This window comes from Carcharodon carcharias, chromosome 14 (genome assembly GCF_017639515.1).
Source record: "Carcharodon carcharias isolate sCarCar2 chromosome 14, sCarCar2.pri, whole genome shotgun sequence".
Taxonomy (NCBI): Eukaryota; Metazoa; Chordata; class Chondrichthyes; order Lamniformes; family Lamnidae; genus Carcharodon; species Carcharodon carcharias.
Window position 1 is genome coordinate 117764657 of NC_054480.1, and position 25605 is coordinate 117790261.

Consider the following 25605-nt stretch of genomic DNA (forward strand, 5'->3'; position numbering starts at 1 on the left):
ATCTCTCCCTGTACACTTCACTGTCATGTCTTATAACTCGCTGCCTTGGGTTTGCGATGTGTGCATCACCAAATCACCTGCTGGCTATGAGACTAATTCATTTGGACCACTCTTACCCCTGGCAGAACATGCACTTGAGCATTAATGGTAGCCCACCTTTTACTCCTTTGTCTTTCAAAGCTCAGACCTGATCTTCATCACTTGAAGTTCAATTAAAAGTTAGATCCTTACAAATTGCAAGTGCTTGTGTCAAATGGAGAAAGTGGAAACTGTGGCTTCTTCGTTTCTGCTTAGCTATTGACCTGGTTTCCAAAATGATGTGCCACATGCTGAACTTCCCTTCCCCACATTGTGTGAAAGTAGAGATTAGAATTGAGGCAATCCCACTTTATTCCCTGAGTGGTGAAGAGGGTTTCTACTGATTCGCTGGATTGCCCATTAAACTTTAACTTATAACAATAAAATGTTTCCAGCAACTTGAAAAAAGTTTTAGCAAATTGGCTAATTTATTAATTGCATGCTAAAATATTTCTGCCATATGTTTCTTGTTTCAACCTTGTCTCAGTGGTAGCATTCACACTTCAGAGAAAGGCTTGGGTTCAGACTTGACTGCAAAATTTGGACAGTCTAGGCAGTGTAGTGCTGGGGGTGTGCTGCATTGTCGAAGGCGGTGTTGTTCAGATGAAACACCAAGCTGAGTAGCCACGTGCCTGTTCATGTAGGAGGACCGACGGTAGAGCAGAGAATTCTCCTGGTTTTCTTCTTGAAGCATTAGCTCCAAAAACAGATTAGGGTCAATAATCTCTTCATTGTTTGCAATAACTTGTTGTGTGCAAGGTGGTTACCATATTTGTCTATTACAACAGCAAGTGTGCAGTATTCATTGGATGTGAAGCATTTTGATTGCCCTGGGATATGCTTTGTACATAAGTTCTTCAATTTGCTTTCTTTCCTTCCTGTTGTACTTTTTTAGGATAAGGAGTAATCCCCTTCATATTTTGTCTTGACAGGAACAACTTGACCCCGCAGGTGAGGTCATGTGTTGAGACTTACACCAAGAAGTGGCTGACAGTCACCAGGAGGTAAGTGAAATATCCTCACCTCAACCAGTGGAGCACAGTGCTGCCTGAATGCTGTCCAGAGTTTCTACACATTATTATATCAGACTATGTCATTAAAAATTGTAATTCACTAAGTGTCCAATGCATCCAAAAAGCACAAAGGATACGGATTTTTCAAATTCCACCTTGTCTAGAAAGCAACCAAGCAAAGCAACAAAGATTTGTTCTATTAGCTCCCAAACCAGTTCCAGTCACCTCCCTGAGAAAAAAATGACATTTGTGCAGCTGTGTTGGATCATCCCTCACCCGCTTCACAGTTTTAAGATGCATTTTGTAACAAATAACAGAAAAATTCACCAACTCTTGAAAAGAATTGACAAAATTTACCATCTATTTATCATCACACCCACCAGCACCTCCACCATGGCTTGTTCCTCTCGGCTGGCTTTGGAATTGCTCTGTGCTCAGTTTTTTGAACCTCATTCTTTCAACGGAGCAATGGATTCTGCTGTTTTCCATCCAGGTACATATGGAAACTCTGAACCCCTCATTCTATACAACCCACACACGGCTGAACTGTGCTTCCCTTATTCTAGGCATCCATACACATCTGAGCTGTACTTCCTTCTTCCATACATGGACGTATAGTTGAACTGCATTCCCCATGCTCTGTACAACCGCACACAACTGAACTGCTCTCCTCACTCAGCAGAATTTGTCAGGGGGAACAATTAGTCAGGGGTGCAAGTGATGGCTGGCAGAAGCCCACAGGTTTATGTACTTGTAGAAGATTTTATTATTTTTTTTATATTTCTTGTTAGTGGAGCCAGAATGAAAACACCTCCCCTTGATCTACACCAAGATTAAAAAATAAATAAAAACTTACCTTTTTCACAGGCAGCCTCCAGTGTCCCTTGAAGAACTGCTGAGGTGGCTGCCAAGTGCCTGAGAAAACTGGCCATTAAGCACTGCTGTCTGTCGCTGGTGAGATTCACAAAGGGGAACTTAAACATGCTTCAAATCCCCTTATTTACATATGCAAAAGGCCGACTGCCTGTTCCAGGCGTGAATCTGAGACATCTGTGCAGCAGCCTTTATGGCAGGCGGCACACTTCTGACATAGAAAGAGCGCAAGCACATAGCCTGCCACATTGGATACTTGGGTGCCAATTTTATGCGTGTGAAACAGAGTTTGCTGAAGCGGACTGGGAAAATAGGATAAAAGGTAAGGTGATAGAGAAGCAGTGGCAGATATTTAAGGAGATATTTCATTACTTTCAACAAAGATCCCATGAGAAGGGATACATCACATGTGTTATAGGGACGTTAAGGATGGTATAAAATTGAGACACATGATGTACAATGCTGCAAAGATTAGCCATAGATCAGAAGATTGGGCAAATTTAGAAATTGGCAAAGGATGACAAAAAAAATAGAGGGGGAAATTAGACTATGAGAGTAAACTGGCAAGAAATATAAATATAACTAGTAAAACTTTCTACAAGTATATAAAAAGGAAAAGAGTAGCTGAAGTAAGTGTTGGTCCTTTAGAGGGTGAGACTGGGGAATTAAAAATGGGAAATAAGAAAATGGTAGAGACTTTGAACAAATATTTTGTATCTATCATCACAGCAGAAGACACAAAAAGCATTTCCAGAAAAGCAAGGGGCAAAAATGAAGGGGGAACTTAAAACAATCACTAGAGGAAAAAGTACTAGGAAAACTAATGGGACTAAAGGCTGACAAGTTCCCTGAACATTATGGTCTGCATCCTAGGTTCTTAAAAGAAGTGGCAGCAGAGATCGTGAATGCATTTGTTGTAATCTTCTAAAATTCCCTGAATCCTGGAAAGGTCCCAACGGACTGGAAACCACAAATATAATGCTATTAGTCAAGAAAGGAAGAGGGTAGAAGACTGGAACTATCAGCCAGTTAGGCTAACATCTGTCACTGGGAAAATGCTGGAACCCATTATTAAGTAAGGATAGGACATATAGAAGTTCATAACAGAAATCAGGAAAAGTCAACATGGTTTTATAAAAGGGAAATCATGTTTGACAAATTTATTAGAGTTCTTGGAAGATGCAACAAGCAGGGTGGATATGGGGAGCCAGTAGATTGAATGCATTTGGATTTCTAAAAGGCATTCAATAAGGTGTCATGTAAAAGATTACCACACAAGATGCAAGCTCATGGTACTGTGGGTGATTAATTTTTATATTCATATATGGGATGTGGGTGTCACTGGTTAAGCCAGCATTTATTGCCCATCTCTAATTGCCCTTGAGAAGGTGGTGGTGAGCTACCTTCTTGAACTGCTGCATTCCCTGTGGTGTAGGTACATCCACAGTGCTGTTAGGGAGGGAGTTCCAGGATTTTGACCCAGTGACAGTGAAGGAATGGCGATATATTTTCAAATCAGGATGGTGAGTGGCTTGGAGGGGAACTTCTAGGTGGTGATGTTCCCATGTATCTGCTGCCCTTGTTCTTCTAAATGGTAGCGGTCATGGGTTTGGAAGATGCTGCCGAAGGAGCCTTATTTTAGCATGAGTCTTATATTAACGTGGATAGAGGGCTTGCTAACTAACAGGAAATAGAGATTTGGGACAAATGGGACTGGCAAACTGTAACTAGTGGAGTGCCACAGGGATCAGTAGTGGGGCTTGCCAATGATACCCATATCCATAAAAGAATAAAAAAACTTTATTAATTTTGTTGAATCATACATTACAGCACAGAGGAGGTGGTTTGTCCCATTGAGTCTCATGCTCTTTTGAAGAGCAATCCAGTTAGTCCCAATGCTCTGCTTTTCCATAGATACCGGCAATTGTTTTCTCCTTTGGATATTTTATGCAAATGCCTTTTGAATCTGTATCCATTACCTTTATAGGCAATGCATTCCAAATTCCAACCACTTTTTGTGTTCAAAAAAATAATTTTTTTGGTCATGTAGGTTCTGATTCTGTTGCCAATCGTCTTAAATTTATGTTATCTCATATCCATATTTCAACCATTGGAAGCAGTTTCTCTCTGCTTATTCTATCTAAACAGTTCATGATTTTAAACATCTTTATCAAATCTTCCCTTAGTCTTCTCTGCTCTAAGGCGAACAACCTCAATTTCTGCAATCCTTCCACATTACTGAAATCCCTCACCTTGGATCCCTTTTAGTAAATCTCTTCTGTATCTTCTCTCAACCCTTCACATCCTTCCTAAAATGTGATGCCCAGCATTGGATGCAGTACTCCAGTTGGGACCAAACTAGTGTTTTGGTTTAACATAACTTGCTGCCTTTAGTGCAGTGAAAGAGCAGCAATATAGTTCTAACTTGGATGGTGGCGTTCCCATGCGCTTGTCCTTCTGGGTGGTAGATGATAGGTTTAGGCAGTGCTCTCAAAGAAGCTTTGTGAGCTACTGCATTGCATCTTGCACACACTGCGGCCACTGTGCGCCTGTGGTGGAAGGAGTGAATGTTTAAGGTGGTGCATGGGGTACCAATCAAGTTGGCTGCTGGGGGTTCAGTATAACCCATGTTATTGATTTCTCTCCCAGGTATCCGAAGTGCAGCAAAAGGAGTCGGAGGAAAGGACTGAACCTTCCTCATCAGATCTTTGAATGCGATGAAAGCTTCAATATGGAAAAGCAAAGTTTTCAGGTATGCCACTATGAGAGTCCTCCTTGTGTAGCAAGGGAACTAAGTACCAAGAAGATCATACAACAAATTACTTCTGAAAAAACATTCTCAATGTAAACAACCAGGAATTTGTCCACTATAGTTAAAAGTTAATTTGGTGGGTGGTATTGTGGGAAATACAGCAGGATTTAGGTCAAATATAGTGGACTGGCAGTGAGTGATGGTAGGGAGGGCAGAGTGGGCTGGGGGTTTAATGATGTGGGGAGGAAGGCAGGGGTTAATGGAGTGTGCTGTGTCTGACTTTTGTGGTGGAAATTGTTGCCTATTTTGACATAGTTTGCTCTTTGAAGTTTAGTTCTGTGAATGAGTGATTGGTCTTACACCTGTTGGTTGCAGCATAAATGTTTCTTTTTATATTTCTTTTTTAGGGCTGTGTTTCGTTGGTTTGTTTTTGACATATATCTCTGCTTCTCGGTTAACTGTGTGCGTATGTACAGAGCTCCACTGCGGTCCAGGCTGTGCGTATGTACACAGAGCTCCACTGCGGTCCAGGCTGTGCGTATGTACACAGAGCTCCACTGCGGTCCAGGCTGTGCGTATGTACACAGAGCTCCACTGCGGTCCAGGCTGTGCGTATGTACACAGAGCTCCACTGCGGTCCAGGCTGTGCATATGTACACAGAGCTCCACTGCGGTCCAGGCTGTGCGTATGTACACAGAGCTCCACTGCGGTCCAGGCTGTGCGTATGTACAGAGCTCCACTGCGGTCCAGGCTGTGCGTATGTACACAGAGCTCCACTGCGGTCCAGGCTGTGCGTATGTACACAGAGCTCCACTGCGGTCCAGGCTGTGCGTATGTACACAGAGCTCCACTGCGGTCCAGGCTGTGCGTATGTACACAGAGCTCCACTGCGGTCCAGGCTGTGCGTATGTACACAGAGCTCCACTGCGGTCCAGGCTGTACGTATGTACAGAGCTCCACTGCGGTCCAGGCTGTGCGTATGTACACAGAGCTCCACTGCGGTCCAGGCTGTGCGTATGTACACAGAGCTCCACTGCGGTCCAGGCTGTGCGTATGTACACAGAGCTCCACTGCGGTCCAGGCTGTACGTATGTACACAGAGCTCCACTGCGGTCCAGGCTGTGCGTATGTACACAGAGCTCCACTGCGGTCCAGGCTGTGCGTATGTACACAGAGCTCCACTGCGGTCCAGGCTGTGCGTATGTACACAGAGCTCCACTGCGGTCCAGGCTGTGCGTATGTACACAGAGCTCCACTGCGGTCCAGGCTGTGCGTACGTACACAGAGCTCCACTGCGGTCCAGGCTGTGCGTACGTACACAGAGCTCCACTGCGGTCCAGGCTGTGCGTATGTACACAGAGCTCCACTGCGGTCCAGGCTGTGCGTATGTACACAGAGCTCCACTGCGGTCCAGGCTGTGCATATGTACACAGAGCTCCACTGCGGTCCAGGCTGTACGTATGTACAGAGCTCCACTGCGGTCCAGGCTGTGCGTATGTACACAGAGCTCCACTGCGGTCCAGGCTGTACGTATGTACACAGAGCTCCACTGCGGTCCAGGCTGTGCGTATGTACACAGAGCTCCACTGCGGTCCAGGCTGTGCATATGTACACAGAGCTCCACTGCGGTCCAGGCTGTGCGTATGTACACAGAGCTCCACTGCGGTCCAGGCTGTGCGTATGTACACAGAGCTCCACTGCGGTCCAGGCTGTGCATATGTACACAGAGCTCCACTGCGGTCCAGGCTGTGCGTATGTACACAGAGCTCAACTGCGGTCCTGAGTGAAGCTCTAGAACTCTTTGTTCAGAGTTTGTTTAGAGTGTGATCATAATAACTAAACTGTGAATTAGGCTAACAGTACAAGAAGTGTTGGATTGCTAGAGGTCGATGAGGTGTTAAACTGAGCACTTGTCTGCCTATTCTATCTGTAAATGGATCAAATTTTGAAAGAGCAGGGTGATCATTCATTGAATCATTAGAGCACAGAAGGCAGCCATTCGGCCTATTGGGTCTGTGCTGGCTCTTCTAAGGAGCAATTTGCGTACTGCCTCTCCTCCACCCTCTCCCCACAACCCTGCGCCTTCCTTCCTTTCAAATATTTAGAAAATTCAGAAAATGTAGAAAATTTTATGGCACAGAAGGAGGCTGAAAAGTGAGCCACCCAGCCTAATCCCATTCTCCGGCACTTGGTCTGTAGCCCTGGAGGTTATGGGATTTTGGGTCCATATCAGACACCTTTTTAAATGAGTTGAGGGTTTCTGCCTCCACTACCCTGTTCAGGCAGTGATCCCTACCACCCTCTTATGTATAGAGAAATTGTCCAGGGTGGAATTCCTCCCTCAATCAACAGCCTCAAAAACAGATGACTTGGTCATTTGTTTTATTGTTGTTCCTGTCTGCTTGTTTTCCCTATAAGACAGTCCCTGTTTTTCAAAGTAATTCGCAATATGTTGGGCACTTTGTGATATTTGAGAGATCGGATACGGTGGTGTATAAATGCAAATGAATTCAAGAAAACCAAAAGCCATATTTTTTTGTGCAGTGGGCCAGTTAGTGTCGGAGAGGACAGAGATCAAAAGCAGGTTACTGTCTAGACAACACATTTATTTATGGTATCAGCTCCTTTAAGGTTCATATCTACACTTGATTGTGACCATAGATTTTAACAGAACCCAGGACACAGGTCAGAACGGTGCACCATATCGTTAAACTAGCAACATTGCAGGAGATACTTAGACAGAAGTAATGAAGGCTAAACCACTGATGTTGTGATTTGTAAAGAGCCTGTAGCTCCACTTCAGGTGTGACATTAAACTGAGATGAAGTAAAAAAAAAATCCTTAGATGTAATTTTGAAGAAGAGCAGGGGGGATTCTCCCCGGTGTCCTGGCCAATATTTATTCCTCAACGAACATCACTAAAACAGATGATCTGGCCATTATTATATTACTGCTTGTGGGATCTTGCTGTGTGCAATTTAGGCTACTGTCTTTCCTAAATTACAGCAGCGACTACGCTTCAAGAATGCCTCCTTGACTGTAAAGTGCTTTGAGGTTGTGAAAGGTGCTATATAAATGCAAGTACTTTCTTTATTCAGAGCTCTTTTGCAGCCCAGGCAGATGAGCTACAGACTGAGGTTCCAGAGCTCTTCATTCAAAGGCTGCTGCAGCCCACTGAGCTGGAGGAGGTTGACCGGAGGAATGAAATAAAGCGTAAATCTGGCAGGCTGGTGGATCTGTTTGCACTCTACCCCCCCTCTGATGAGGTAAGTCCAAGTGGTGTGTACTGAGGAGACGAACTGTACTGTGTACAGGATCAATCGTGGCTGTGACCTCCAGAAATTAACTATGGAAAATACTGCGCCAGTTCAGGAATGTAGATGTGTGTCAGTGGAGGGTGTGGGGAAGCAGGGCCATGTGGAGGGTTTATTTACAAGAACACAACACTAGAATTAAGAGCAGGAGTATGCCATTCAGCCCCTCGAGTCTGCTCAGCCATTCAATGGGATCATGGCTGATCTGATTGTGGCCTCAACTCCACTTTCCTGTCTGTCCCCCCATAACCCTTGACTCCCCTGTCGAACAAAAATCTGTCTAACTCAGCCTTGAATAAATTCAATGACTCACAGCCTCCTCCACACTCTGGGGAAGAGAATTCCACCAACAACTCTCTGAGAGAAGAAATTCTCCTGATTTCAATCTTAAGTGGGAGATTTCTAATTTTTAAACTGTCCCCTAGTTCCAGACTGCCCCAAAATGGGAAACATCCTCTCAGCATCCACCCTGTCAAGTCCCCATAGGATCTTATATGTTTCAATGAGATCACCTCTCATTCTTCAAAATTCTAATGGGTACAGGCCCAAACTGCTCAACCTTTCCTCAGTCTAATGACCTGCTGATAGTTAGGAGATACACAGCAAGTCCATCGGCATCTGAGAAAATGAAACACAGACTAATTCTGGAGTAATCCATTACCTTTCCAGCTGCCGATCCAACTTGCTGCACTTTCTGTTTAGGTTCTCCCTCACCCTTCCATTTCTCTTTCTGATGAATTATGTTTTTAATTTCTCTGAGAATGTTCACCTCCTTTACAGGAAGAAGCTTTACACCATCGAGTCATTCCACAGTCACCATGTGAACAATTTGGGCAGAGATTGCAAATTAATTTCCTGGAGTTCAAGTGAGTCACCTTTGTTCAACCCTTCAATGTAATAATGGTACAAAGTCATGGAGGGCCGCCCCGTGGCCCGGCCCCTCCCATCCATTTCAAAGTTGCTGTTAGCAACTTCAAAAGTACACTAGAGATTCTCTTAGGTTTGGCAACACTACCCCTAATTATCAGGAGTTTATCATTCATTATCTAGTCAAAGGTAGTGTGAGCTGGGAGTCATGGTGTGAACCCTATTGTTGTGGGAGCTGGATATCAGACCCTGTCATGTACCTCCTTTCTGCAGCCTTCCCGGTAGCAGATTGATACATGGTCTTAGTGAGATACAGCCAATTGTAAGACAACAAGCTAATTGATATAGATTATAAGCGGGGGAGTACACACTGTTGTGAAGAATGCTTATTTTCGGCTGCATTAATAAAACTGCATCAGATTACCACCCTTAAATAGGATTCATATATCATCATGCAAAGATAAAAATGAAACTGTTATGTTCCATTATGCTGCCAGATTGTGCGGGCCCATTTAAGATGTTACATTTGTGATAATGCAAATACATTTTAGCAGAAATTTCAACTGTAACTTAACCAGTAAAGTTTCAAGTGTGATTTGTGCCTAATTCTGAAACTTATTCCCTGCCTGTTTAATTTAAAAAGATTTTCTCCCTACCTCACACAGCACCAAATCTGCTACCCCTTCACCCCTGTCCTGGCCTGCCGTTCCTTTCTCACCCACATATTAGCTGCCACCGCTCTGTAATCCTGCTCACAGCATTGCACTGAAATTCGTCCTTTTAAAAAGGTAAATAATACAAACGAAACAAGTGACTGCAAAGATTCAGATGTTTTCCTTCTGATGGATTTTGGATCAATTTTGGATCAGGCTGATAAGTTAAAATCAGTTTATAAGAGGTTGAAAAGCACAGTTTGTGGCAGAGATTGCAAATTAATTTTCTGGAGCTCAAATGAGTCACCTTTATTCAACCTCTCACTGTAACAGTTTGTGGGAAATATGAATTAGATTCAGACCGAGGATCTACCCAGCACGGTGTTTCCTTCATACAACATCAGTTTAAGACAACGGGGTTTATTAAGAGATTGATAGGTAATATGTTGGAGAGGTTCTGAGGTCAAGTCTTTGACTTCCTTTCCAGCTGGGATGCATTCTGAAGGACACTGGAGTGAAAGTCCGACAGAGAGGATAAAAACGTCTTAATTTTAATGCCAAATATTTTCAGAAATATGCTAATTAGAATTGTGGATTCAACTCACTAAAGGGGACAGTGCAGCACACTTTGCTGTTTTCTATGCTACAAAGAACATTCTGCAAAAGGTTAAGATTCACTTTGAACATGATTCTGTTTATTCACCTGTAATATATAATTAAATATTAAAGTCACTGAAAGTGATCTTTTAAAAATATATACTGAACTATTTACTAGTCTATGTGGTTTACTCCAGTCAGTTTCTTAGTAAAAAACATTTTTAATATGTTAACTTTTGAAACATTCCTACCGCTGCCAGTGCAAAAAAAAATCAGTTCGAAGATCCTCCTAAAAAGGCTGCAATTGGCAGGAATGTGCGCGCTCATTATTTTGACCTGGAACTGTGACTGGCTTTGTAGGTGGGGCTGGCTGCAGATGAAATGATTTTTCATCCAGCTTTAAAGATTATGGAAACTTGATTTACGCTTAACTTAATTAATGTTTAAAACTCTCTGATCCCATTTGGCCTGGATCACACTGATGAAACAAGTGGAAGCTGTCACCCTCGCATTCTGTCGGCTGGCATCCCGACATTCTGTACCGCAGGTTTTGAAAGCTAATTGTCGAGTGGACCAACTACCCCTCCTCTGATGTTCCTTTTTATATCTCTTTAACAGCGATCCTCAGGAAATTTCTATATGTTCTCCTGCAGCGATTTGAATTTCTGTATATCTCAACTCGCAGCACATGAGAATCAAAGACCTCACAACTTCTTGCCACAATTACATTTGGTTTCTTTTCTTGACAGGTTTGAAATTGAAATTGAGCCACTCTTTTTGATTTTGGCCTTGTACGATTTAAAGGAGAGGAAAAAGGTGATTATCAGTCATACTCAATAAGCCTAGAGCTCCTGAAAGCTTTGTAAGTTATTCCCATAGGATTCCTGGGATCCAGCAGTAGGTTTGTGAGCCAGTCTTTTGTGTGTTAACAGCATGGGATAAATTTTCTCCCCCGTTGGGGGGGGAAGTGCAGGAGCAGGTGCGCCACCATTTTACATGGGCGGGCCAGTTAAGTCCAGCCCAGCGTGACGTCCATCAGGAAGCGCTATGTGCTCCCTGTGCAAAGGGGGGAAGGATTCCCTCAGCTGAGAGTGCGCTCTTTCGTGCATGTGGGCGAAAGAGCATACTGATCTCCCTTTGGCTAAGTGCTACCTCAGGGTGATCGGCTCCAAATTTAAAAATGTAACAGAGACAAATACAAAATTTCCCTGACATGTCTCCTCATGTGACATTGTCACATGAGTTGGGACATGTCCATCACTTTCAGTCAAACCTTTATTAAAAATTTAAAAGCCCTTATCCCGCCTGCTTTTTTTTTTGAGCCCACCCAAGCTCCCGGCCTGCCCGCCAACTTTAAGGTTGGATGGGCAGGTCCATTAATTACATTAAGTACTTTGTCAATGGCCTCAATAGGCCGTTGATAGATCGGCGGGCGCACAGCTTATTTGGCTGCGCCCCTGCCGGCCTGAAAATTGAAATGACGCGGGGTGACGTTGGGAGGTCTGCCCAATATCATCCCACGTCATTTAACAAATCGGCGAGTGGGCCCCATCCCCCACTCACTGACCTAAAGATCCTGCCCCATGTCTTTATTAACTACTTGTAGCTATATACATATATACAGCAAAGGGTGCAGGCAAGGAGCTATGTCCATGTCTAGGTCTTAATATGTCTCTGGCCAACATCACACTGATTCTAGGACTGGGTCATGTGCCTTCTTACATCACTCTGTGGGTGTTACTGTACTCAGTCCCACATTGACCCTTATACTACAGTAACAGCACACAGTGAGATCAAGTTATTTACTGCTAGCTGTTTCTGCAGGCTGCAGACAATGCTATTATGGTCAGATGGAATACAGTATGGTTGGTCCTGTGGAGTCAAAACTGGTTCAATATATTCACACCTATTATGTGCAGAATTTTAGCACTATCTGTCCAGCAGCATCCTGGGTAACTGTTAGTTTCCCTCAATGGTTGGAATAGATCAGCCGACTGGGCTTTGCAATACAAGCGTTCTGTGAGTAGCTGATCCCATACATGTAGTTATAAGAAGATGCTTTTCAATTCCCTTTGTTCTCTATCCAATTTTGAAGCCGTACCTTTGTTGTACGGCAACCAGACTGCTGGCAAAGTGAAGCCAACTGAAAATGAATGTGAATCAGCAGCTCTGTGATAGCACGCAGCCCCAAAAGAAATAAAAGGGAGGATGTTTGGCGGTCAGTTCATTGTGGAGACTTTGTTCATTAGTCTTTTATTTTGGGGATTTCAAAGAGATTAGTTAACTTTCTAATTACAGTCAATATACTGCATGTGTTGCATACTATTCATTAATGAAAGCAATATGCACTTATATCACACCCTTAACAAAAAGCTCAAGGTACATCACAGGAGAGTAATCAAAGAAAAACTTACATTGGGCTATAGAAGGATGTATTAGGAGAGGTGGTTAAAAGCTTGGTGTAAGAGAGTTTTGAGGGAGGTAGAGGGACAATTCCAGTTCTTAAGGCCAAGATGGCTGAAGTTGTGACCTGTCAAAAGTGGGCTGAAGAGATTGAGTAAACTTGCCTGTCTGTTAGTTTATAGCCTGAGCCTCTGTCTGCTTGTGTAAAAATTCTTTCACCTACCAAAGACGAGATCATGTGATATCCAGTAAGCAGGGGTACACTGACAATAGTGAGATCCAAAACCATTTACCTAGGTATTGGGAAGGCAACAGGACACTGTGGGTCACAGGTTTGTGAATAAGACTAGCTGGTAATATTGAAATCAAGGTTATATTAAGTGTATAAGAGGAAAGAACAATTAAGTTTCAGAGGATGATGAATTATCGAATCCTGCAATGTTGTAATCTTGAAAGGAGAGCGATTGTCTGGATTCTATTCTGGCTGATTGAGTTGATCGATAGGGTCACTTCTGTGCTGACAGCTTCTTATCAAAGTTTATCATTGACCTGTCGGTCACAAAGTTCCCCGTGCTTCACTTGCTGCTGCCCAATTAGAGCTGCGGTGAGGTAGACATTCCTGCCAGAACTGGGATAGGAGTTGGCAGTGAGCACTGATTTTCTGATGATACCCAAACAAGTGGTCACCATTGAGGAACAAAAACAATTAAAAAGTCTAATGTCTGCTTGTGTCTGATATTTAAAATTTCATGCTGCTAAGTATTCTGCTTTGTTCTTCTAGATTTCAGAAAATTTCTACTTGGATCTCAACTCTGAAGAATTTCGAGATGTTCCTCAGGCACAGCCACGGCTCCTCTGCTATTTCAGAAAGGCCATCTTCTCAATCACCCAGCCCTCTTCTGAAATCTACCTGGTCATTAAGGTACTGTCTGTAACAGAATTCTGCCAGGTTCCTGGGCAACAAAACAAACATAAAGCCTTTAGTTGTTAGCTTTTATGTAAATATTAATTTACAAGATAATTATGGATGCTGAAGATCATTTGGATCATCGCAATTAATTCTAAAGACCCCCCACCAACTATAGCCTCAACTTCTTTATCAGAGAGTGCAGTCCATATGCTGATCATTATTTCTTTTAAGGCATACTTCCCAATATCTGTCCTGTAGTTACGTTTCACTAGTTTGAACTTGCATCCCTTTTCCTACTCTCAAACTTTAACTTTTCCATATCCTGTATAAGGAAAAGAAGAAAGAGACCTTGCATTTATACAGCACCTTTCATGACTTCAGAACATCCCAAATTCCTTTATAACCAATGAAATTTTAAAAAAATTGTAGTCCTCATTTTAATATAGGAAATACAGCAACCAATTTGTCCACGGTGAACTTCCATTAACAGCAACGTGATAAATGGCCAACAGACATGGTTTAGTGATGTTCTACTTTGAATAGTGCCATGGCGATCTTTACTGAGAGTAGATCAGTTTACCGAGAGGCATCTCAGTTTAATGCCTCATCTGAAGGATGGATCTTCACAGTCTTGTAATTCTCTATAAAATCGCCTGTGAGATGCCTATTTTCAAGGCTGGGAATTTTTTTTTCAGTTTTGTCTCAGACCTCAAAAACCAGGTAACAACTTTGGCACCTCTCATAATAAAAACAGAGCTCTGAAGAAGAGTCTTACGGACTCAAAACGTTAACTCTGTTTCTCTCTCCACAGATGCTGCCAGACCTGCTGAGGTTTTCCAGAATTTTCTGTTTCTATTTCAGATTTCCAGCATCCGCAGTATTCTGCTTTTATCTTGGCACCTTAAACTGCCTGCAACTTCTGAATGTCTCATTGAATAAAACTGAACACCGTATTTGTGTGCGGTCTGATTAGAACCCTGTACAGTTTGACCAAGACTTCCTCAGACTCGTATTTGACGCTATAGTTCAACATCTAGTTGATTTTGAGAGCTGTTTGCATTGATACAGCATGTTAAGCATAGAGGCTCCTGGTTCTCTTTCAATTTCATCTTCCATTGTTTCAACACCAACACCATTCATGAAGTATGTCTTTTGCTAATTTTTTTTCCTTTGTGTGATAGATTATATTTATTGATATTAAATTCCATCTCTCGTTTTGCCACTTACCTATTTTCTGATCTGTCTCCTCTGATGCTGCTGCCTCTTTCTGTTTAGCAGTATAGACAAATTTGACCACTTTACATTGCCTTTTTGAGTACAAGTTGCTGATGTAAATTAGAGACAGTACTGCTTCCAAGACCGTGCCCTGGATATTCCACTCACAACTTAAGACCATAATATGCAGGAGCAATAGTAAGCCATTCAGCCCATCGAGTCTGCTCCGTCATTCAATGAGATCATGGCTGATCTGATAATCCTCAACTCCACTTTCCTGCCTTTTCCCCTTAACCCTTGATCCTCTTACTGATTAAAAATCTGTCTATCTCAGCCATGAATATACTTCATGACCTAGCCTCTACAGCCCTTAGTGGTAACGAATTCCCAAGATTGACTACCCTCTGAGAGAAGAAATTCCTCCTCATCTCTGTTTTAAGTGGGCACCCCCTTACTCTGAGATTATGCCCTCTGATCCTAGACTCTCCCACAAGGGGAAACAACCTCTCAGCAACTACCCTGTCAAGCCCCCTAAGAATCTTATATGTTTCAATAAGGTCGCCTCTCATTTTTCTAAACTCCAATGAGTACAGGCCCAACCTATTCAACCTCTCCTCATCAGAAAATCCCTCCATACCCCCAGATCAACCTAGTGAACCTCCTCTGTACTGCCTCCAATTCCAGTATATCTTTCCTTAGGTAAGGGGACCAAAATCGTTCACAGTATTCTAGGTATGGTCTAACTGGTGCCTTGTATAGTTTTAGCAAGACTTCCCTATTTTTATTCTCCATTCCTTTTGAAATAAAGGCCAACATTCCATTTGCCTTTCCTATTACCTGTTGAACTTGTTTGTTAGCTTTTTGGGATTCATGCACAAGGACTCCCAAATCCCTCTATGCTACAGCCTTCTGCAGTCTTTCTCCATTTAAATAATATTCAGCTCCTCTATTCTTCCCGCCAAAGTACATAACCTCACATTTTCCCACATTATATTCCATCTGCCAAGTTTTTCCCACTCACTGAACCTGTCTATATCTCTCTGTAGACTCCTTGTGTCATCCTCACCACTTGCCTTCCCATCTATTTTTGCGTCATCTGTAAACTTGGTGATAGGACATTCACTTCCCTCATCTAAGTCATCAATATATATTGTAAATAATTGAGGCCCCAGTGCTGATCCCTGTGGCACTCCACAAGTTACAGGTTGCCATCCTTAAAATGCCTCCCTTATCCCAACTCTGTCTTCTATTAGTTAACCAATCCTCTATCCATGATTATATACCCCCAACACCATGGGATCTTATTAAGTAGCCTTATGTGCAGTACTTTATTGAACACCTTTTGGAAATTCAAATATATTACATCTAATGGTTCCCCTTTATCTATCCTAGCTTGTTACATCCTCAAAGAATTCTAATCAATTTGTTAGGCATGATTTCCCCTTCATGAAGCCATGCTGACTCTGCTTGATTAGATTATGTATTTATAAATGCCCTGCTATTACATCCTTTATTTTAGACTCCAACATTTTCCCAATGATTGATGTTAAGCTAACTGGCTCATAGTTACCTGTTTTTTGTCTACCTTCCTTTTTGAATAAGGGTGTTACACTGGCTGTTCTCCAGTCCTCTGGGGCTTTTCCAGAACCTAAGGATTCTGGAAAGATTATTACCAGTGCATCCACTATCTCTGCAGCTACTTCCTTTTAATATCCTAGGATGCAACCATTAGATCCAGGGAACATTTTGGCCTTTAGCCATTAGTTTCCCCTGTACTTTTTCTCTAGTGATAGTTATTGTATTTATTTCCTCCCCCCTTTTGCCCCTTGATTATTTAGTATTTTTGGAATGCTAATGATTTCATCTTCTGTGCCATTTCCTGGTTCCCCATTATTACTTCCCCAGCCTCATTCTCTAAGGAGCCTATGTTCACTTTGGCCTCTCTCTTCCTTTTTATATATTTAAAGAAACTCTTCCTGTTCATTTTTATATTACTTACTAGTTTACCCTCAAAGTTTATTTTCTCCCTCTTATTTTTTTTTGGTAATCTTTTGTTGGTTTTTTAAAATTTTCCCAATCTACTGGATTACCACTAATCTTTGCTACATTGTATGTTTCTTTTCTTTCAGTTTGATACTGAACCTTAACTTCCTTGGTTAACCATAGTTGGTTTATCCCCTTCCTTGAATCCTTCTTCCTCACTGGGATATATCTTTGTTGAGTCATTAACTATTTTCTTAAATGTCTGCCATTGTTTATCAATTGTCTCTCTGCTAAACTGCTTTCCCAGTCCACTCCAGCCAAATCTGCCCCCATTCCATTGTAATTACCCTTATTTAAGTTTGGCATCGTTGTTTCTCACTCTCAAACCAAATGCTAAATTCTACCATATTATGATCACTGTTTCCCAGGGCATCCTTTACTCTGAGGTCATTTATTAAACCTGCCTCATTACACATTGCTAGATCCAAAATAGCCTGATTCCTGGCTGGATTCACAACATATTGTTCTAAGAAACTATCCCGAATACACTCTATGAATTCTTGCTCGTCTCTTCCTCTGCCAATTTGATTTTCCTAATCCACATGAAGATTAAAGTACATGATTACATGTACTGCCTTTTTGTACATGCCCTCGTTATCTCAATATAGCGACTGTCAGGGGGCCTATAGACTACTCCCATCAGTGTCGTCTTCCCCTTATTATTTCTTACCTCCACCCATATGGATTTTACATCTTCCGATCCAAGATCCTTTCTTGCTATGGTACTTATTCCGTCTCATACTAAGAAAGCTATCCCACCACCATTTCCTTCCTGCCTGTCCTTTCGAAAAGTCACGTACCCCTGAATATTTAGTTCCCAGTTTTGATCTCCTTGTAACCATGTTTCCGTAATGGCTATAGGATCATACCCACTAACCTCTATTTGTGCCGTTATTTCATTTATTTTGTTCTGAATACTACATGCATTTAAGTAAAAGGCCTTTAATTTTGCCTTCTTATCATTTTTTTCCCCTTTGACCCTATTTGCTGCTGTTTTTTTATGCTTGTACACTCTGTCCCTTCCTGTCATAGTCTGGGTATCATTACCTAAATAGCTGTCCTGCAAGGCTGTCCTTTTGCTTTGTAAGCCTATGCATTCTCTCTCTCTCTCTCTCTCTCTTTCCCCCCCCCCCAACCCCCCACCCCACCACCACCAACAACAACTTCTCTATTTAGTTTAAAGCCCTCTCTACAGCCCTAGTTATTCGGTTCATCAGAACACTGGTCCCAGCAAGGTTCAGGTGAAGCCCGTCCCAACGGAATGTCTCCCTTCTACCCCAGTACTGATGCCAGTGCCCCATGAACTGAAACCCATTCCTCCCACACCAATCTCTGAGCCACATATTTAATTCCTTGACTTTATTTACCCTATGCCAGTTTGACCGTGGCTCAGGTAGCAATCCCAAGATTATTACCTTGGAAGTTCAGCTTTTTGACTTAGCTCTTAACTGTTCAAATTCTTTCAGCAGAATCTCCTTTCTAGTCCTATCAATGTCGTTGGTACCATCATGGACGACCACAACTGGATCCATCCCCTCCCACTCCAAGTTCCTCTCCAGCCCTGAGGAGATGCCCTTAACCCTGGCACCAGGCAGGCAACACAGCCTTCGGGACTCACGCTTAAAGCTGCAGAGAACAGTATCTGTCCCCCTAATTCTACTGTCCCCTACCACAACTACAGTCCCATTTCCCTCCCCCACTTGAATGGCTCCCTGTACTATGGTGCCCTGGTCAGTTCGCTCATCCTCTTTGCCATCCCCACTCTCATCCACACAGCTTGCAAGAACCTTGTAACTGTTGGACAGTTGCAGGGGCCGAGACTCCTTGAATGCTAACCACTGGGTCCCCACATCCACTTCACCTGCAGTCACAACCTCCTGTCCCTGACCACAGACCAAATATGAATTAGCTAGCCTGAGGGGTGTGACTGCCTCCTGGAGCAAAGTGTCCAGGTAACTTTCCCCCTTTCCTGACGGGGCGCAGTGTCTGCAGCTCGAACTCCAGCTCCTTAACTCGGATCAGAAGTTCCTCGAGCTGCAAACACTTGGTACAGATGTGTTCACCCTGGATCACCTTGGTGTCCAGCATTCCCACATGCTGCAGCAGCAACACATCACCCATCCTGCCATCGCTATTGTATTTTATTCAATTTATCAATTAATTACTCTAGTATCCCCACTCTTTCCACTTTATTATATATTTTTTATACACAGCAGTATGATCTTCTACTTAACAAGTTACCTTTAAGAAAAAGAGAAAAGAAAGATGAGAGATCTAAACAAACTAAATACCTTACTTTTACCTTAAAGACTAGAAATACTCACCAATCAGCTGCTCTCCACGCTCATGAAACCTCATCCCGCCGTGATATCTCTTCCTCAGAGAAGGCTAATTAGGTTGGATCTTCCCTCTTTGAATCCATGTTTTCTGTGGTTTACTAGATTATTATTGTACAGAGAACCAAGTTAAACCTGATAGTCACTTCCAATGTTTTCCACGGGATTGAATTAAAGCTAATGGATCTGTAGTTGTCAGTGCCTGTTTTGTGATCCTTTTTGAATATGTCTAGCACTTAGGCCAATTTCCAGTCTACTGGTACAACTCCAATATTTATTGCTCTGTCATAACAACAGATCCTCTTGGAGTTCTACATGATCAGTTCCGCTTTTGCAATTTGCCTCTACATAAAGGATCCCCCCAGTCAGGTGGGGTAGATGTTCTGCGACACTATGGAGGTTAATCCTTCCGCTCTTCAATCAGAAATCTCAGCTGTTGCCACTAGATATTACAAACTGTATCACAATTTATTATAATGTGCCCTAACCTGCCAGCTCTACTTGTCCCACCCCCACTTAAACCAATTTGTATTTCACCTTTCTTCTATTTTTACTTAGTTCTGTTGATGGGTCATTCGGACTCGAAACGTTAACTATATTCCTCTCAGCAGATGCTGCCAGACCTGATGAGTTTTTCCAGGTATTTTTGTTTTTGTTTTGGATTTCTACCATCTGCAGTTTTTTGCTTTTATCTCCCTACTTGTTATTGGGTTTGTTATATTAACTAATCTCCCTAATTACTGATAACCCTGATTTAGACTTCATTGCTTTCTATCTTACTCCGACTCCACCTATTAACTTACTATCCTCTATTCCAGTGTTATCTGTGTCTCCTAGTATTTTGTGCACCTTGGTACTGCTCTCTAATATTCTCTCCTGGTTCCCACACCTCTGACGAGTTAGTTTAAAGTCCCCTACAACAGCACTAGCAAAACACCCCACAAGCCCTCCCTTCTGCACTGTCTTTCCAGCCATGCATTCATCGCCTTATCTTCCTATTTCTGTATTCACTTGCACGTGGCACTGGGAGTAATCCGGAGGTCACTACATTTGAGGTCCTGCTTGATAATTTTCTACCTAGTTCCCTAAATTCTGTCTGCAGGACCACATCTCCATTCCTACCTAAGTCATTGGTACCAACGTGGACCATGACCTCTGGCTATTCACCCTCCCCCAAAAGAATGTCCTGCAGCTACTCGGTGACATCCTTGACCTGGCACCAGAGAGGCAACATACCATCCTGGAGTCACGTCTACGGCTGCAGAAATGCCTGTCTGTTCCCCTAACTAACGAATCCCCTATCACTATTGCTCTTCCTTTCTTTTTCCTCCCCTCCTATACAGCTGAGCCACTCATGGTGCTACAAACTTGGCTATGACTGCACTCCTCTGAGGAAACAATCCCCTCACCAGTATCCAAAATGGAAAACCGATTAACGAGTGGGACCCCAGGGGACTCCTGCACTCGCTGCCTGGTTTTCTTGGACTGCCTGACACTCTCCCATTCCCTTTCTGCCTCCATGATCTTAACCTGTGGTGTGACCACCCCTCTGAACATGCTATCCACATAACACTTAGTCTCGTGGGTACACCACAGTGACTCCAGCCGCCGCTCGAGCTCTGAAACCCAGAAATCAAGTTTCTGCAGCTACCAGCACTTCCTGCATATGTGGTTATCTAGGTCACTAGTAGTGTCCATGCCTTCCCACAAATTACATGACATGCATTCCACATGACTAAGCTGTCCTGCCATGTCTTAACTTTACTTCCCTTACGTTAGCTTTATTTTACTTTGGTTTACTTAAATTATTTTACATTGCTGGCCCTGAATTCCCCTTATTCCTTTTCTTCCTCAAATCCAAGTAGCCACTTCTTTTAAAATAATACTTTTCCAATTTATAGCTAATTAAAGAGACTCCCTAACAGCAGTTTCTGACCAACCAGTGAACTTATGGTTTTCCTGTGATGTCACTGTTTGATTTTTTTTTCAAACTTAGCTCTGTCGGTAAGGTTTACACCCAGGTCTGTTCCTTTCCTGACTTAGAATAATTGCCAAGTATACTACACTACTTTCCCCTGTGCACTGAACTCCCACATGTGAGCCTAATTTGCTACTCTCTCAGTCTCCATCTCACTCCAACGTAGATTGATTGACAGATAACTGCCACTCCAGGCAGTTCTCTATTTAACAAGCTAATATAACTTTTCTCTATTTAACAAGCTAATAGAACTTACTTATGTCAGCTGTTGATTCTCAATCTATAGTTAAACCTGAAAAGTATTTGCCAGAACTTACCACGCAAGTGTAATTCGCTACTCACTCAGTCTCTGTCTCACTCAGGTGTAGGCGCTTGTCTCCTTGCACACACCTGACTGACTGACCCAAAATACCACTTGCCCTATTCATGTATTTTTGGTGATGTGGGGGAATGTGCTAAAAAATAGCAGATGGAATTCCAAACCAGCAAAATACTTTTTTTGGTTTAATAACAGTGACCAGAAGTAGGCTTGATGAGGAATCAATAGATTTTTGGATACTGAAGCAATTAAAAGATAGTGCAGGAAGGTGGAGTTGAGGTAGAAGGTCAGCTGTGATCGTTCTGAATTTCCAGTGGGTTTAACCTACAAACCAATGACAGCCCTGCCTCTCAATGGCACACTTCCTGGTTGACTGCAAACATCACCAATCGCAACCTGATATGATCGGAGAAATCCACTTCCATGGAAACTCTGGACAATCCTTAAGTGAAGACAGGCTCGGGAAGATGTGGCCACAAGTGGAACATGAGGAACAGCTCAAACTATGACTGTGGTCACCTAAGTCAGACCCTTGCCCACATACTGAACTCCTGCCCTGAGAGATCCATTCCTGGTGGTATCACAACCATTTCACACTGCGTCAGCTGAAGTCATTGAATGGATTCTTAGCTTCGTCATTGAACTATAACTGCTTCCCCAGCCATACAAAAATATATATAGCAGAGCAGCAGGTGAAGCTTCACAGGATCTCATCAGCTCAATAAGACCATAAAAAAACAACTTGGTTTCTAGTTTTTATTCCACAATGCGAACTGTAAAAAGCAAAAGGTAATGATGAGCCTATACAAAAGTTAATGGAGACCCCATCTAGAGCACTGTAGACAATATTGAACTGCACACAAGAAGAATAATATTGGAGCATTAGATAGTGAACCTGTGTTCTATCCTAAGATGCTGACTGAAGTGAAGAAATACAAATATGAAGAAAAACTTAAAAAAAATTGAGATATTTTTGTTAGAACAAAGTAGATTATAAGGTGATTTGATAGAAACATTTAAACTTGAGAAGATGGGACAATAGCACTGGTGTCTCTGGTCATTTTCTAATACTCCTACAGCCTGCATTTAAGCTACTTTTGTAAGCCAATCACTTTCATGCACTTAGTGCCAGCAATCTTTAACACCCACTTGAACAGCAGGTGGGGCCTCAGTTTAACTTCTCATTCAACGGGTGGTAGGCAGTCCTTTGTACTGCACTCAGTGACAGCAGACATTAACTACTCAGATCTTGGACAAAAACAAAAACAGAATTACCTGGAAAAACTCAGCAGGTCTGGCAGCATCGGCGGAGAAGAAAAGAAACGTCAACTCTTTTCTTCTCCGCCGATGCTGCCAGACCTGCTGAGTTTTTCCAGGTAATTCTGTTTCTGTTTTTGTTTTGGATTTCCAGCATCCGCAGTTTTTTTGTTTTTAACTCAGATCTTGGAGTTGGGCTCGAATCCATCATTTTCTAACTGGGTGAGAGTCCTAACAACTGGGCCAAATTAACTAATAAGTTAAAGTTTTGGGTGGTGGTCCTTTACTAGATATTGACAGACCTGCTGTTTATGTTCTGTCTTGGTGTCTGTTTTAAGATATTCTACTCCTTGTATATTGAGTATCTCTACTTTGTGTACTGAAGGTGGAGAAGATGCTGCAGCAGGGCAGTATCGCTGACTGTGCTGATCCATACATGACCATTAAAGAGAGTGAGACAGCCAAGGTATGTGGATGGAACCTTCCAGAAACACTTCTTTCCCCCTTTAGAATGGGTTAAGTATTGTCTGCACATCTCCATGAAGCCCCAACATTGGGCAAATACTAGAGCACAATAAGAAGTAAGTGATTACCTGTGCAGTATAATATTGTTGTAAAGCAGTATCTCCTCTTTACAAAGATCCTCTTCGGCATCCATTACTTCTCGTGAATCTTAATCAAAATCTGTCTTAGAATGATTTAGAATGGATTTCTTCCTGGTGCTGCCATTATTGGCTTAATCAATATAAAACACAACATTTTAAACAATGAATGCTGTAAGTTCTTTGTTCCTACTGTACTATGAGGCATGTGGTATGTGTTGGAATTTGAATATATTTTAGTTGCTCCACTGAAGGGACAGTGAATGGGGGTAGGTGCTGGGTGAATGGGGCGTAGGTGCTGGGTGAAGGGATGAGTAGTGAATAGGGTGTGGGTAGTGGACTGGAGGAAGGGGTCAGTGAATGGGAATGTGTATGGCGGCTGGAGGGAGGGGGCAGTGAATGTGCGCATGAGTGGTGGGAGGGAGGGAGGGGAGCAGTGATTGGAAGCGTGGGTGGTGAGTGGGAAGAAGGGGGCAGTGAATGGCTGTGTGGGTGATGAGTGGGAGGGAGAGAGCAGTAAATCACGGTTTGGGTGATTGGTGGGAGGGGACATTGAATGGGGGTGTGGGTGGTAGGTGGGATGGGGCAGTGAATGGGCATGTGGGCGGGAAAGGTTAATGAATCGGGGTGCAAGTTCATTTAAATAAACAACATTGGTCTGCTGTGCCCCAAAATTATCATCACTGGGATCTATTTAACTGAGAGAAAGATTTGTATTGAAATAGGGCCCTGCACAACAATGTGATATTCCAGATCACTTTGCTACCAATGAAATACTTTTGATGTATAGTTACCAGTAACTATTTAATATAGAGCTTTAATTTCAGTGCATAATAAGGGATCTGAGCCAGGGTAAGATGGAACCAGAGACTGACAGGAAAAACTATAATAGAATAATGTGTGATCTTTATGGAAGAGATGCTTCAGGTACAGGCTAGGTACATTCCAACAAGGCAAAATGTAAGGCAGGAAAAGCAGGGTTCCATGGATGGCGAGAGAGGTAGAAGTTCTGATGAAACAAAAAAATGAGGGCGTATGATGTTTGTCGGGTGAATTCTTCAAGTGAAATCAGGTCAAATACAATAGGTTTAGAGGGGAGGTGAGGAAGAAAATAAGAGAGTATGAGAACAAAAGGAGTCAACTTAAGGGAACCCCAAAATTGTCTACCAACATATAAATAGTAAGCGGGTAGTATGAGGTGGTGTGGGCCCTGTTGGGTCAAAGAGGTTGATATATGCACCGAGACACAGAATGCTAGAGTAATTAATGTGTTCTTTGTATCAGTATTTACTAGTGAAGCAGAATCTAACAAAATATCAGTAGAAGTGGAGATGGTGGAGCCAATGGATAGTGTAAAAATTGAAAAGGAGAAGGTATTGGAAAGGCTGACTATGCTTAGGGTAGGTAAGTCACTTGGTCTGGATGGTTTGCAGCCTATATTGCTAAAGGAATTCGGGGCGGAGATGGCAGAAGGGCTTCCCATAATCTTCCAGTTTTCCTTAGATATGGGGCGGCGGGTGGGGGGGGTGGCGTCAAAGGATTGGAAAATGGCAAATGTCATACTCTTGTTCAAGAAAAGGTGTAAGGAAAGTTCTAGCAACTACAGGCCAGTTAGTCTAACATCAATGCTGGGTAATGTTTTTGATTCTATAATCAGGAAAAATCAATAGGCAATTGGAGAGTTTGAGTAAATTAAGGAAAGCCAAAACTGATTTGTAAAGGGTAGATCATGCTGGACTAATCTAATTGAAATTTATGAAGAAGTGACAGAGAAGGTTGATGAAGGAAATGTGGTGGATGTTGTCTAGATGGATTTTAAGAAAGCATTTGACAAGTTACCACAAAAGGTTGGTTAACAAAATTGAGGCTTATAGAATAGGAGGGTGAGTGCCCAATTGGATAAAAAATCGACTTAAGCGTAGAAAGCAGTGAATTGCATTGGATTGTTGTTTTTTTGGACCGGAGGGTCAGGGCTAGGGCCACTGCTTTTTTTTGCTACATTTAAATGACTTGGATTTTGGAATATGTAGCAAAATTTCAAAATTTGTTGATGATACCAAACTTGGAGGATTTGCAAACAGTGAGGATGATTTGAATTGCCTGCAACAGGACATAGACTAGCAGAATGGACATAGACAAGCGGCAGATGGAATTTATACAGAGAAGTCTGAAGTGATACGTTTGGCAGAAGGGATGGGGAGAAGCAATATAGACATAATGGTACAATTCTAAAGAGTGTGCAGGAACAGAGGGACCTGGGGGTGCATGTGCATTGATCTTTGAAGATGGCAGGACATGTTGAGAGAGGGTTAGTAAATAATATGGGATCTTGGCTTCATAAATAGAAACATTGAGTACAAAAGCAGTGAAGTTATGCTGAGCCTTTACAAGCGC

At 42.5% G+C, this 25605-nt stretch overlaps 1 protein-coding gene across 7 annotated transcripts in view; it reads left to right on the forward strand.

Moving 5' to 3' along the window:
- The window catches only part of LOC121286849 (dedicator of cytokinesis protein 7-like), a 203439-nt gene that overhangs the window by 15018 nt on the left and 162816 nt on the right, over positions 1-25605 (forward strand). For all 7 annotated transcript variants that reach the window (XM_041203978.1, XM_041203980.1, XM_041203979.1 and 4 more), the window contains 7 exons: positions 1011-1082; positions 4614-4716; positions 7816-7983; positions 8812-8897; positions 10898-10964; positions 13333-13473; positions 22995-23075. In XM_041203978.1, the coding sequence (XP_041059912.1) occupies positions 1011-1082; positions 4614-4716; positions 7816-7983; positions 8812-8897; positions 10898-10964; positions 13333-13473; positions 22995-23075 (718 nt within the window). The remainder of the gene's footprint in view (positions 1-1010; positions 1083-4613; positions 4717-7815; positions 7984-8811; positions 8898-10897; positions 10965-13332; positions 13474-22994; positions 23076-25605) is intronic.